This window comes from Gymnodraco acuticeps, unplaced genomic scaffold, assembly GCF_902827175.1.
Source record: "Gymnodraco acuticeps unplaced genomic scaffold, fGymAcu1.1, whole genome shotgun sequence".
NCBI classification, from domain to species: domain Eukaryota; kingdom Metazoa; phylum Chordata; class Actinopteri; order Perciformes; family Bathydraconidae; genus Gymnodraco; species Gymnodraco acuticeps.
In genome coordinates this window covers 23,279-37,500 of record NW_022990671.1, presented here as the reverse complement: position 1 = coordinate 37,500, position 14,222 = coordinate 23,279, and the positions used below count along the sequence as shown (strand labels likewise).

Here is a 14,222-nt window from a genome sequence, read left to right as displayed (position 1 = left end):
TGATATACACCTGAACATCAGCAAGAGAGAACTCTTTAAAGTAGAGACACTACATACTGATATACACCTGAACATCAGCAGGAGAGGACTCTTTAAAGTAGAGACACTACATACAGATATACACCTGAACATCAGCAGGAGAGGACTCTTTAAAGTAGAGACACTACATACTGATATACACCTGAACATCAGCAGGAGAGGACTCTTTAAAGTAGAGACACTACATACTGATATACACCTGAACATCAGCAGGAGAGGACTCTTTAAAGTAGAGACACTACATACTGATATACACCTGAACATCAGCAGGAAAGGACTCTTTAAAGTAGAGACACTACATACTGATATATACCTGAACATCAGCAGGAGAGGACTCTTTAAAGTAGAGACACTACATACTGATATACACCTGAACATCAGCAGGAGAGACTCTTTAAAGTAGAGACACTACATACTGATATACACCTGAACATCAGCAGGAGAGGACTCTTTAAAGTAGAGACACTACATACAGATATACACCTGAACATCAGCAGGAGAGGACTCTTTAAAGTAGAGACACTACATACTGATATACACCTGAACATCAGCAGGAGAGGACTCTTTAAAGTAGAGACACTACATACTGATATACACCTGAACATCAGCAGGAGAGGACTCTTTAAAGTAGAGACACTACATACTGATATACACCTGAACATCAGCAGGAGAGGACTCTTTAAAGTAGAGACACTACATACTGATATACACCTGAACATCAGCAGGAGAGGACTCTTTAAAGTAGAGACACTACATACTGATATACACCTGAACATCAGCAGGAGAGGACTCTTTAAAGTAGATACACTATATACTGATATACACCTGAACATCAGCAAGAGAGAACTCTTTAAAGTAGAGACACTACATACTGATATACACCTGAACATCAGCAGTCAGAGGACTCTTTAAAGTAGAGACACTACATACAGATATACACCTGAACATCAGCAGGAGAGGACTCTTTAAAGTAGAGACACTACATACTGATATACACTGAACATCAGCAGGAGAGGACTCTTTAAAATAGAGACACTACATATGATATACACCTGAACATCAGCAGGAGAGGGACTCTTAAAGTAGAGACACTACATACTGATATATACCTGAACATCAGCAGGAGAGGACTCTTTAAAGTAGAGACACTACCTACTGATATACATCCTGAACATCAGCAGGAGAGGACTCTTTAAAGTAGAGACACTAATACTGATATACACCTGAACATCAGCAGGAGATAACTCTTTAAAGTAGAGACACTAATACTGATATTACACCTGAACATCAGCAGGAGAGGACTCTTTAAAGTAGAGACACTACCATAACTTACTGATATACACCTGAACATCAGCAGGAGAGGACACTTTAAAGAGAGACACTACATACTGATATACACCTGAACATCAGCAGGAGAGGACTCTTTAAAGTAGAGACACTACATACTGATATACACCTGAACATCAGCAGGAGAGGACTCTTTAAAGTAGAGACACTATATACTGATATACACCTGAACATCAGCAAGAGAGAACTCTTTAAAGTAGAGACACTACATACTGATATACACCTGAACATCAGCAGGAGAGGACTCTTTAAAGTAGAGACACTACATACAGATATACACCTGAACATCAGCAGGAGAGGACTCTTTAAAGTAGAGACACTACATTACTGATATACACCTGAACATCAGCAGGAGAGGACTCTTTAAAGTAGAGACACTACATACTGATATACACCTGAACATCAGCAGGAGAGGACTCTTTAAAGTAGAGACACTACATACTGATATACACCTGAACATCAGCAGGAGAAGGACTCTTTAAAGTAGAGACACTACATACTGATATATACCTGAACATCAGCAGGAGAGGACTCTTTAAAGTAGAGACACTACATACTGATATACACCTGAACATCAGCAGGAGAGGACTCTTTAAAGTAGAGACACTACATACTGATATACACCTGAACATCAGCAGGAGAGGACTCTTAAAGTAGAGACACTACATACAGATATACACCTGAACATCAGCAGGAGAGGACTCTTTAAAGTAGAGACACTACATACTGATATACACCTGAACATCAGCAGGAGAGGACTCTTTAAAGTAGAGGACACTACATACTGATATACACCTGAACATCAGCAGGAGAGGACTCTTTAAAGTAGAGACACTACATACTGATATACACCTGAACATCAGCAGGAGAGGACTCTTTAAAGTAGAGACACTACATACTGATATACACCTGAACATCAGCAGGAGAGGACTCTTTAAGTAGAGACACTACATACTGATATACACCTGAACATCAGCAGGAGAGGACTCTTTAAAGTAGAGACACTACATACTGATATACACCTGAACATCAGCAGGAGAGGACTCTTTAAAGTAGAGACACTACATACTGATATACACCTGAACATCAGCAGGAGAGGACTCTTTAAAGTAGAGACACTACATACTGATATACACCTGAACATCAGCAGGAGAGGACTCTTTAAAGTAGAGACACTACATACTGATATACACCTGAACATCAGCAGGAGAGGACTCTTTAAAGTAGAGACACTACATTACTGATATACACCTGAACATCAGCAGGAGAGGACTCTTTAAAGTAGAGACACTACATACTGATATACACCTGAACATCAGCAGGAGAGGACTCTTTAAAGTAGAGACACTACATACTGATATACACCTGAACATCAGCAGGAGAGGACTCTTTAAAGTAGAGACACTACATACTGATATACACCTGAACATCAGCAGGAGAGGACTCTTTAAATTAAACCCCAAAATGATTGCCTCTACGGAAATAAGCGCTATATATGTATAAAGTCAATTTACCATTTCACCTTTTAATCATACAACATACATAGTCTTGCCCACCGAAAACCCACCACAGATAAAATAACAAATACTGTTTTACACATACACACACACACACACACACACACACACACACACACACACACACACACACACACACACACACACACACACACACACACACACACACACACACACACACACACACACACACACACACACACACACACACACACACACACACACACACACACACACACACACACACACACACTTTGCGTGCCTCGAGGCTCGATCATTCTGTTCTTATGAATATATGTTTGACTCCGGAGCAGGAAGTGCCCCGGACGAATATGGAAATATAGCTCATGCTAATGTGACTTTTCAGAACGGGCAGGTATTAGGCAAATACCAAACACGCAGACACAAGGAAGGCATATATATTTGCATTTGTTGAGGTTTAAAATCAGTGCAGTTGGTAAATATTAGAGTGTACATACAAGGGATATCTGCTTTCCGAATGCATGTTATCACAAAGAAAGCGTTCAATGTGTAACTTATTGAAATGTCCAGTTCTCTCAAATATGAAAAACACATTAGGTTTCATTTGAATGATTGCAGAGCATTCATCTATCTCAGAAGTTACAGAGATGTGTTCGTAAAGGTGCAATTATACCAAAAATGCAATACAAAAATTGTGAATTTGTGATAAATGTCAGGCTGTTAGACTGAATATGGAAACAGAGAGTATGAGTCTTTTCTTTCGTGTTGTTCCCAGTGAATGTCCAGTCGAGGTAAAAGGTCTGGAAATCACCAATCTTGATTTATTCACTATATTTTATGATATGCCACCCAATAGTGTTCAAGATGTGTTCCTAAAAGCTAAACATGTCAACCCACTGATGACTATAGAGGTGATGTCAGGGAACACCAAAGACGAAACAACGTCAACATGAGTGGCGAACCGTGGCCATCACAACTGGACCCTCTGTTGGTTAAAGCCCTTTCTGTCTTTGTGTCAGCTGAATATTTCAAAAATGGAATGGAACTACAATTGAGAACAATAACAAGAGGAAGGAAAGGTGGTTTTCTAATGTTAAAAGAGAATAATGTCACTGGGAGCCGACCAGTTTACAACCAGTTACACCTTCTACCACTTTTAATGCTTTGCTTTGAATCCAAACCGCTATGCTATGAGTTGTTGGGCTTTCATAGACTATAAGTGGAGATGTTCTGAGTCACTGCTTAATGGGTATTATTCTGTGTGTGTGTGTGTGTGTGTTTGTGTGTGTGTGTGTGTGAGAGAGAGAGCGAGAGATCACTGAAAGCATTGGATCTCCTCAGAGTCCTGTCCCTCAAGTGAGTCATTACAAGAGCATGAACTATGTTGATGCTGACAGGCAAAGAAAAACAAAGCACACACACACACACACACACACACACACACACACACACACACACACACACACACACACACACACACACACACACACACACACACACACACACACACACACACACACACACACACACACACACACACACACACACAACACACACACACACACACACACACACACACACACACACACACACACCCATGCCACACACACACACACACACACACACACACACACACACACACACACACACACACAGATAGTGGATGAGAACAACTCTCTCATTAACTTGTTCTTGACGTGTTATCTGAGTAGTGCCAACAGCATACATGCACCAGTACACCAGCAAAGCTCATTATCAGTGCAGGCTGTGTGTGTGTGTGTGTGTGTTTGTGTGTGTGTGTGTGTGTGGTGTGTGTATGTGTGTGTGTGTGTTGTGTGTGTGTGTGTGTGTGTGTGTGTGTGTGTGTGTGTGTTAGCAAGTCAGCACACTTGCATTTGGGAGTAATTTCTTCGCTCTACAATATCCGTCAGTGTAAAGTAAACTTTCAGGACAGTACGGCTGCTAAGGGAAGCATATTGATGTTTAGTTTTCTACATGAGTTTCTGTTCATATTGTGGGTTATTAATATCGTTCTCAAGCTTCTTCAGGTTTCAGAATGAGTGCCTGTCTTTGCTCGCCCGGTGATGACAGTATTATAAATTCCTCTGCTCAGGATTTCTGCTCCTGATCCTCAGTTTCATCATCCAGGAGTGTGTGTGCTCCCACCGAGAGAAACCGTTTCAATTCTTAATGTAAGGCTGAGTGCACATTAGCTACAGTGTAGATATGTCAATGATCCTCCAACTGTGCAACATATAAGACATATAACAAATTAGTGCAAGAGAATGTTTTCAGAAGTGCAAGTAAATAGAATGTAATAGATAGTTTCAGAGTCAGACCAGGCACACAGACGGATCTTTACCCACAGATGTGTCATCAACAGGCGGACAAACTCATCAGGAACAAGAGTGGAATAGTGGAGGATGGGTGAGTCACTGTAACTAACATGTTGATGCTTTAACACAAACAAAACACAAAGGGATGTCCTGATCCAATGTTTCTGCCGTCACTATACACCATGACGCTGCACTGTTTCTACGACTCTCAGGTAAAGACTTTTAAATCCTGCTGATGACTGGGGCTCTCTGCAGGGATCGAGTATCCACAACACTAGTTTACAAAGTCCAATACTCAACAGAGTCTGTGTGTGTGTGTGTGTATGTGTGTCTGTGTGTTTTTCTCTGTGTGAGTGTGTGTGTTTCTCTCTCTCTCTGTGTGTGTGTGTGTGTGTGTGTGTGTGTGTGTGTGTGTGTGTGTGTGTGTGTGTGTGTGTGTGTGTGTGAGAGAGAGAGAGAGAGAGAGACAGTGACGCAGAGAACGAGACAAACATTAAATTAAAGCTGAAGACAGACAGCAAGACGGACAGACAGAAAAGGAGAGAGAGGTGTGTGTGTGTGTGTGTGTGTGTGAGTCTCTCTCTGTGTGTGTGTGTGTTGCACTGTGTGTTTGTAGGTTTCTCTCTGTGCGTGTGTGTGTTTATATGTGTGTGTGTGTGTGTGTGTGTGTGTGTGTGTGTGTGTTGCACTGTGTGTTTGTGTGTGTAGGTTTCTCTCTTTGCGTGTGTGTGTGTGTGTGTGTGTGTGTGTGTGTGTGTGTGTGTGTGTGTCTGACCTGCAGGCTGCCACAGAAGTGGTAGATGGGGTCTGTGTTGATAGCGTTGTCGAGGGTGTTGGGGTTGCGTTGGTTCTTCCTCTGGGAGGGGGGGGTGGTCGTCTGCACCGGGGACATCGGCTGCCAAACGCCAACATCTGTCCCGTTCCCAAACGCCTGGATGGCATTACCTGTGGAGGAAATTACAAACGTATTACAACCCATCATTGGTTGGGGGTGAGTGGTGGACATGAAGTAAAGGATGTCAGCAAGAAAATAAAACACATCAATGCTCGGCAGGCAATCATGTGACTGCAGGTGGACGATTGGTGCCACCTGCAGTCAACTGAACCAACCAGGTGGCTTTTCTTTTAAGAATATACAATATTCAATAGTAATGATGTGACTTATAAGTCATGTGACCACAGTGGCTCTTTGCATTAGCCTTTAATACAACGGGAGAGTTTCCTAAATGATCATCCGTACAGGTGGCAGGATATTGAAATGTCCTTGTTTACTACATTTCCGTTTTAAAACAGTTTAATAAGGTTACAAGTTGACTTTCACACAGGACGCAAACAACCACATTAATTCGGTTTAGTTCATTTAACGGGGACCTACATGTATCATGCAAAATGCACTTTTGTAGGTCTTTTAAACATGAAGATGTGTCCCCGGTGTTCCAGGGAACTCACCAAGTGTCAGAAAACACAACCCTCTCTCTTTTCCTCCATACCCAAATCTCTAAAAACGGGGCTGCAACGGATCTGATACAGACTGATCCAGATTTGAACACTGTCCTGACGTCAGGACGGTGGTGCTACGGCTATTGGTCAATTCTCCACCTATCAGGGGAATGTGGGGTTGGGCCACAGCCGGCCATTGCTGCTCGAAAGTGCTGGAGACGCTGTAGTACATATGCCAGGCCTGTAAGTGGCGCTGTAGTCTGCCACAAAAGCAGCGAAGAAGACTTCCCTTGCATGGTTGCCATGGTTGCCCTTCTGTTTATTCTCCGCTGTGGCTCTTTTTCTCCCTCCCCGAGGCAAGCCTTTGCGCCTCCTGCTTTAAAACAAATGAATAATGACTCTATATAATCATATGTAAGGGATAATGTGCAGCGACGCGGTCATTATGGGGAAAAGAACACCGACAGGCCGATCAGGAGCCCGACGCGAAGCGGAGGGATCTAGATCGGCATGAAGGTGTTCTTATCCCCATAATGACACATTATCCCGCTTATCACACGGCCACATTCTCAACAAAGTAACAACATGAATCCCAATATTAATTGAAATGCTTTTATGGATTTAGAAAATGATTTTATTGATTTAAAAAATAGTTGTATGTATTGATTTAAATTGACATGCATCCGCTAAGAAAAATAGTCCGTTGTTACCGTTTGAACTAACGTAGCAACGGCAGGAACTGCTTCGAGAGCGTTTTTGAGGAGCTTTTTGATTACAGATTTGAAAACATCGCTGCTTGCTTTAAAAGTAGCACACTTCATTAAGTCAAACCTTGGGAAGTCTCTAGATATCCCTGCCCTAATGCCAAAGGAACTGCCCGCTCCCCTCTCCTGCAGGGGGGCGTGGTCAGCTGCAGGGGGGCGTGGTCAGCTGCAGCTCACAGAATCAGCCCCCTGCAAAAACAGGGCTGGAAAGAGCAAATAGAGCGAAATGAGGCATGGCTAAAATGCAGGATCTGTTTGGTATTTTGAAAAAAAAACTATATTTATATAGTTTATATAGGTATGGCCCTACAATATATGTTTCAAATATAGCATGATAGGTCCACTTTAAGTAACTTTAACTTAATTTGAAATAACAGAGTACCCCATCACCTCCACCTCACTTCTAACTATATTTAGACACGTTTTATTTGAAGTAACCTAAACCTTAAAATGACTTCCTGTTCCCTCATCTCAAAGTTAGTGTTTTTTTTAACTTGTTATTAGTGAGAAGCCTTAAATAAGGTCCGGGTCGGCCTACAAAAATACTCAATCTGGACTAGAGGTCGCAGCATTACAATTCACGTAAACATCTGATGTAATAATATGCTTGATTTTGGGGAAAACACTCTTTACCATAACTAATATTTGACTCTTGGTCTAAACTCAGTCTGCCTCTGCATCGTGCTGAGCTGGTGCATAATTAGTTTTATTAGCTACAGCAGAAGTACTGCGCTGTAACTCTGATTGGTCACAAAGCTGCATCTTATCATCAATCACACGCTTAGTTAGTCCCTACGTTAAAATAAAGCTTTTATATCGCCGCGGCCCAAACCACAATTAAAGGCGAGTTAGAAGGTACTTAAGCTTTGTTATCACTTCCCGACATTATAAATTCACCGCACAGTCAGACAGTAGAGTGCTGATGTGGCGATTTACCATTACAGTGCATTAGTGGCCCTATTAATAGCTTTCTATGGCTTTGATGTACACACACACACACACACACACACACACACACACACACACACACACACACACACACACACACACACACACACACACACACACGCACACACACGCACACACACACACACACACACACACACACACACACACACACACACACACACACACACACACACACACACACACACACACACACACACAAGCACACTGCTGTTTGAACGTAAAGATATTCCGACACTCGACTATGACCCCGATACTTTGGTGAAGTAAAGAAGAGCTGATCTGCATAACGGCTCTTTAACCCGTCTGAAATATTAATACATGCAGAGACTCTCAGTCTGCACGATGTTCAGCAGGGATTCATATTAGATACTGGATCAGGGCGATGTATTTCACGTGTTTTTGGGCTAAATACACTACTACACATACTGTACTGTCAAATGGACACTTATAACACTAAATGATTTATAAAAGAAAATAATAGTAATAAAGTATTGCATGCATTAAGCTTTCACAGAGGCATTGAGGCAAAGGGGAATCACAAAGCCATGTTTTCTTTTATGTTTAATTTCAGAAACTGTCCGAATAACTACTAATTTTACTACCAGACAAATCTTTCCTTCATCGCTTGTCTATTTAATTCACAATTGCATTACTTCTTCTAATCTTAAACAGGTAACACTTCACTTTACAGGTCCTGCAAATGTTTTAGTAAGTAGCTGATAATAAGATATCTGTAATTTGGGAATGTATACCCCACTACAGGAAAGGGAAGACCCCAGAAAGCATAATAGGGTCTCTTTAAAGGTCATCTATCATGCTATCTTTAGGCAATAGCATAGGTCTCAGATACAAATATATAAAAAACATGTCTATGAAGTGTTTTGCTCAAAATACCAAACAGATCATTCTAGCCATGCCTCATATCCCTCTATTGTTTCAAAAGTACTGATTTGGGTATAAAGCTTTAAAGAGGAGGGGTCTGAGCTCGTGCGGGACCCGGCAGCTACTGTCTAAAGGAAATGCTGCCGTGATGAAATGCCATATCATGGATTATCAAGGATTCTCTCTGAAACAGTTTGGAGCTCAAAGGCTTTCTCTCTTGCCGGTTACACCACAAGGTGAGTTCCTTTTTACTTCCTGCTTCTTCACACACATGCTCTCCAGCACAGGTTAGCTCTGAGTGTTAGCGATGCTAATGTAAACACCGACCATATTACGTCCAAAACAGTCGGGCATTGTTTCTGATAGCAACGTTTCTGATTGGGCCGTGGGTCCACATTTCAGATATTACGTCATATCGGACGCAAATCTGGATCAGCTCCGTTGTTCCCCGTTTTTAGAGATTTGGGTACGGAGGAAAAGAGAGAGGCTTTTATTTCCTGACGCTGCGTGAGTTCCCTGACGCACCGGGGACACATTGATTTATAAAGGACATCAACAAGTGCATTTTGCATGATAAGTCCCCTTTAAGTAAAAGGTACCAGTTTATTCTCACCTTTAGATAAATAGATAGAGACTCTTTCGTAACAGTGTGTTCAGATATTAATATACAAATACTTAAAAAGTGGAATAGAGAAATAATTAAAATTAAAAATCAACTGAAAATGAGATATAAAATAGTGCAGTAGTAGAAATATAGGCGTATACTACAGGAGCATTAACATACTGTATATACATAGGATAGTATATCATTTACAGATATACAGAATATTGCAAATTGTTCATGGTCATTAGGAGGAGAAACTCAAACTATCTGATCGCCGCTCCGACTAATTATAACATTGTGTTTTTGTTTTTTTTGTTAAGTAAATGACGGTTCACTTGAACTGAATTTCATGCAAGTGCACTCCGCTCTGCATCAGCCAAACGGCTCGCTGCACCCTCGCTGCGAGGGGGACCCAAGTTCCCATCAGCAAAAACACGTGGGTTTGCTGTCCTGGCTCCAAGATGGTGGAATGAGCTCCCCATTGACATCAGGACAGCAGATAGCTTACACACCTTCCAGACTGAAAACTCATCTCTTTCGACTCCACTTCGAGCGATAGAACTATTAACAAAGCACTTTTATACTAATAAAGGACTGGCTTACCTAAAGCCAGTTGAGTAGCACTTGAAATGTTTGGCTCTATGAAACCTGATGTACTTTATGATTCTGTTTTCCTCAAGGTTGTATTTTGTTGGTCGAACGCACTTATTGTAAGTCGCTTTGGATAAAAGCGTTAGCTAAATGTAATGTAATGTAAAAGTGAGTATCTAGACGTGCATGTAAATATATTATTGGACACGATTAAACATGTTTTCTGTCTCATCGTCCTCTTTCTTCTCCTCTCTGATAAACTCATCCCGACCTCCAAAGAACATTTGAGTTATTTCCACTTTAATAAATGTGATTATAAATCTTAAACTAAGTAGATCCAGAGAGTCCCTCCCTTCATCTGCTGAGCTGGATTTACCTCCGGTGAGAGCAGACATCCAAAAAAATGTTTTGTTCCCGTCCCAGAAATGACTTTTAAATAATTAAAAGAGGAACATTTATGAATGACTGAACAGAAACAAGTGATACACTGGCTTTTTAATCATCATTAGTTTGTTAAATTCCTACTTTGTTGGTGTTTAAATGTAAGCAGTAAGCACACAGTAGGCATAACAGGACAAACCACGTCTCTGAGTTAACAAATATTTAATTTCCATCAGAATAACAATCCCTATTTTTATATTTCCTTGTAAAATAAAGTATATTTCAAAAAGCTGACGACATGTGCTAGCATTGTTATTTTGGATGCAATAATCAGCATAAAATAAGTAATTTTTAGTCAATATCCTGCAGCCCTGATAGCCTCTGCTCATGAGTGTGCATGTGCATATTTAATTTTTGCCTGTGTGTGTGTGTGTGTGTGTGTGTCCTGTAAGTAGTAGCTTTGTGCCGAGGCAGCAGGAGGATGATGAGCATATTGGAAGTGTTAATGGGCTCTTTCTGTCTCCTCAGGTCTAATTAAAGTCTCTCAGTGACCGAGTGCGAAAAACCGTCGGCGTCTCAAACTCAGGATGTCAGACCTGCTTCAGTTTTGTCTTCGTTATTCTCAAGTTAAGTCAGCTTTTAAAGTTACAGAAACATGTAAAATCATCTAAAAATCCAACATAATTACCCGCAGGACGACAGGTTTTTAGAAGTGTTCGTATTTAAAGTGAAATACGTCTTTATTTAACATAAATCGCGGTTTCAAACATTTAAGCACTTTTATAAGAATGGGAAATTCTCTTTTAAAACATGTATACTTCACATTAATTTATATGCCATATGAAGTATTTTAACTCTTTACTTTAAAGAGTCCTCTCCTGATGATGTTCAGGTGTATATCAGTATGTAGTGTCTCTACTTTAAAGAGTCCTCTCCTGCTGATGTTCAGATGTATATCAGTATGTAGTGTCTCTACTTTAAAGAGTCCTCTCCTGCTGATGTTCAGGTGTATATCAGTATGTAGTGTCTCTACTTTAAAGAGTCCTCTCCTGCTGATGTTCAGGTGTATATCAGTATGTAGTGTCTCTACTTTAAAGAGTCCTCTCCTGCTGATGTTCAGGTGTATATCAGTATGTAGTGTCTCTACTTTAAAGAGTCCTCTCCTGCTGATGTTCAGGTGTATATCAGTATGTAGTGTCTCTACTTTAAAGAGTTCTCTCCTGCTGATGTTCAGGTGTATATCAGTATGTAGTGTCTCTACTTTAAAGAGTCCTCTCCTGCTGATGTTCAGGTGTTTATCAGTATGTAGTGTCTCTACTTTAAAGAGTTCTCTCCTGCTGATGTTCAGGTGTATATCAGTATGTAGTGTCTCTACTTTAAAGAGTCCTCTCCTGATGATGTTCAGGTGTTTATCAGTATGTAGTGTCCTCTACTTTAAAGAGTCCTCTCCTGCTGATGTTCAGGTGTATATCAGTATGTAGTGTCTCTACTTTAAAGAGTCCTCTCCTGCTGATGTTCAGGTGTATATCAGTATGTAGTGTCTCTACTTTAAAGAGTCCTCTCCTGCTGATGTTCAGGTGTGTATCAGTATGTAGTGTCTCTACTTTAAAGAGTCCTCTCCTGCTGATGTTCAGGTGTATATCAGTATGTAGTGTCTCTACTTTAAAGAGTCCCTCTCCTGCTGATGTTCAGGTGTATATCAGTATGTAGTGTCTCTACTTTAAAGAGTCCTCTCCTGCTGATGTTCAGATGTATATCAGTATGTAGTGTCTCTACTTTAAAGAGTCCTCTCCTGCTGATGTTCAGGTGTATATCAGTATGTAGCGTCTCTACTTTAAAGAGTCCTCTCCTGTTGATGTTCAGGTGTATATCAGTATGTAGTGTCTCTACTTTAAAGAGTCCTCTCCTGCTGATGTTCAGATGTATATCAGTATGTAGTGTCTCTACTTTAAAGAGTCCTCTCCTGCTGATGTTCAGGTGTATATCAGTGTGTAGTGTCTCTACTTTAAAGAGTCCTCTCCTGTTGATGTTCAGGTGTATATCAGTATGTAGTGTCTCTACTTTAAAGAGTCCTCTCCTGCTGATGTTCAGGTGTTTATCAGTATGTAGCGTCTCTACTTTAAAGAGTCCTCTCCTGTTGATGTTCAGGTGTATATCAGTATGTAGTGTCTCTACTTTAAAGAGTCCTCTCCTGTTGATGTTCAGGTGTATATCAGTATGTAGCGTCTCTACTTTAAAGAGTCCTCTCCTGCTGATGTTCAGGTGTATATCAGTATGTAGTGTCTCTACTTTAAAGAGTCCTCTCCTGTTGATGTTCAGGTGTATATCAGTATGTAGTGTCTCTACTTTAAAGAGTCCTCTCCTGTTGATGTTCAGGTGTATATCAGTATGTAGCGTCTCTACTTTAAAGAGTCCTCTCCTGCTGGTGTTCAGGTGTATATCAGTATGTAGTGTCTCTACTTTAAAGAGTCCTCTCCTGCTGATGTTCAGGTGTATATCAGTATGTAGTGTCTCTACTTTAAAGAGTCCTCTCCTGCTGATGTTCAGGTGTATATCAGTATGTAGTGTCTCTACTTTAAAGAGTCCTCTCCTGCTGATGTTCAGATGTATATCAGTATGTAGTGTCTCTACTTTAAAGAGTCCTCTCCTGCTGATGTTCAGGGTGTATATCAGTATGTAGTGTCTCTACTTTAAAGAGTCCTCTCCTGCTGATGTTCAGGTGTATATCAGTATGTAGTATCTCTACTTTAAAGAGTCCTCTCCTGCTGGTATTCAGGTGTATATCAGTATGTATGTATCTACTTTAAAGAGTCCTCTCCTGATGATGTTCAGGTGTATATCAGTATGTAGTGTCTCTACTTTAAAGAGTCCTCTCCTGCTGATGTTCAGATGTATATCAGTATGTAGTGTCTCTACTTTAAAGAGTCCTCTCCTGCTGATGTTCAGGTGTATATCAGTATGTAGTGTCTCTACTTTAAAGAGTCCTCTCCTGCTGATGTTCAGGTGTATATCAGTATGTAGTGTCTCTACTTTAAAGAGTCCTCTCCTGCTGATGTTCAGGTGTATATCAGTATGTATTGTCTCTACTTTAAAGAGTCCTCTCCTGCTGGTGTTTCAGGTGTATATCAGTATGTAGTGTCTCTACTTTAAAGAGTCCTCTCCTGCTGATGTTCAGGTGTATATCAGTATGTAGTGTCTCTACTTTAAAGAGTCCTCTCCTGCTGATGTTCAGGTGTATATCAGTATGTAGTATCTCTACTTTAAAGAGTCCTCTCCTGCTGATGTTCAGGTGTATATCAGTATGTAGTGTCTCTACTTTAAAGAGTCCTCTCCTGATGATGTTCAGGTTTTATATCAGTATGTAGTGTCT

General features: G+C 40.8%; 1 protein-coding gene across 1 annotated transcript in view; it reads right to left on the bottom strand.

The window, feature by feature from the left end:
• LOC117555023 (GDNF family receptor alpha-1-like) overlaps window positions 1–14,222 on the bottom strand; it is a gene marked incomplete at its 5' end in the record, with an annotated part of 46,894 nt that overhangs the window by 9,416 nt on the left and 23,256 nt on the right. Inside the window, 1 exon segment of the mRNA XM_034229677.1 lies at window positions 5,997–6,166. Coding sequence (XP_034085568.1) covers window positions 5,997–6,166 — 170 coding nt within the window.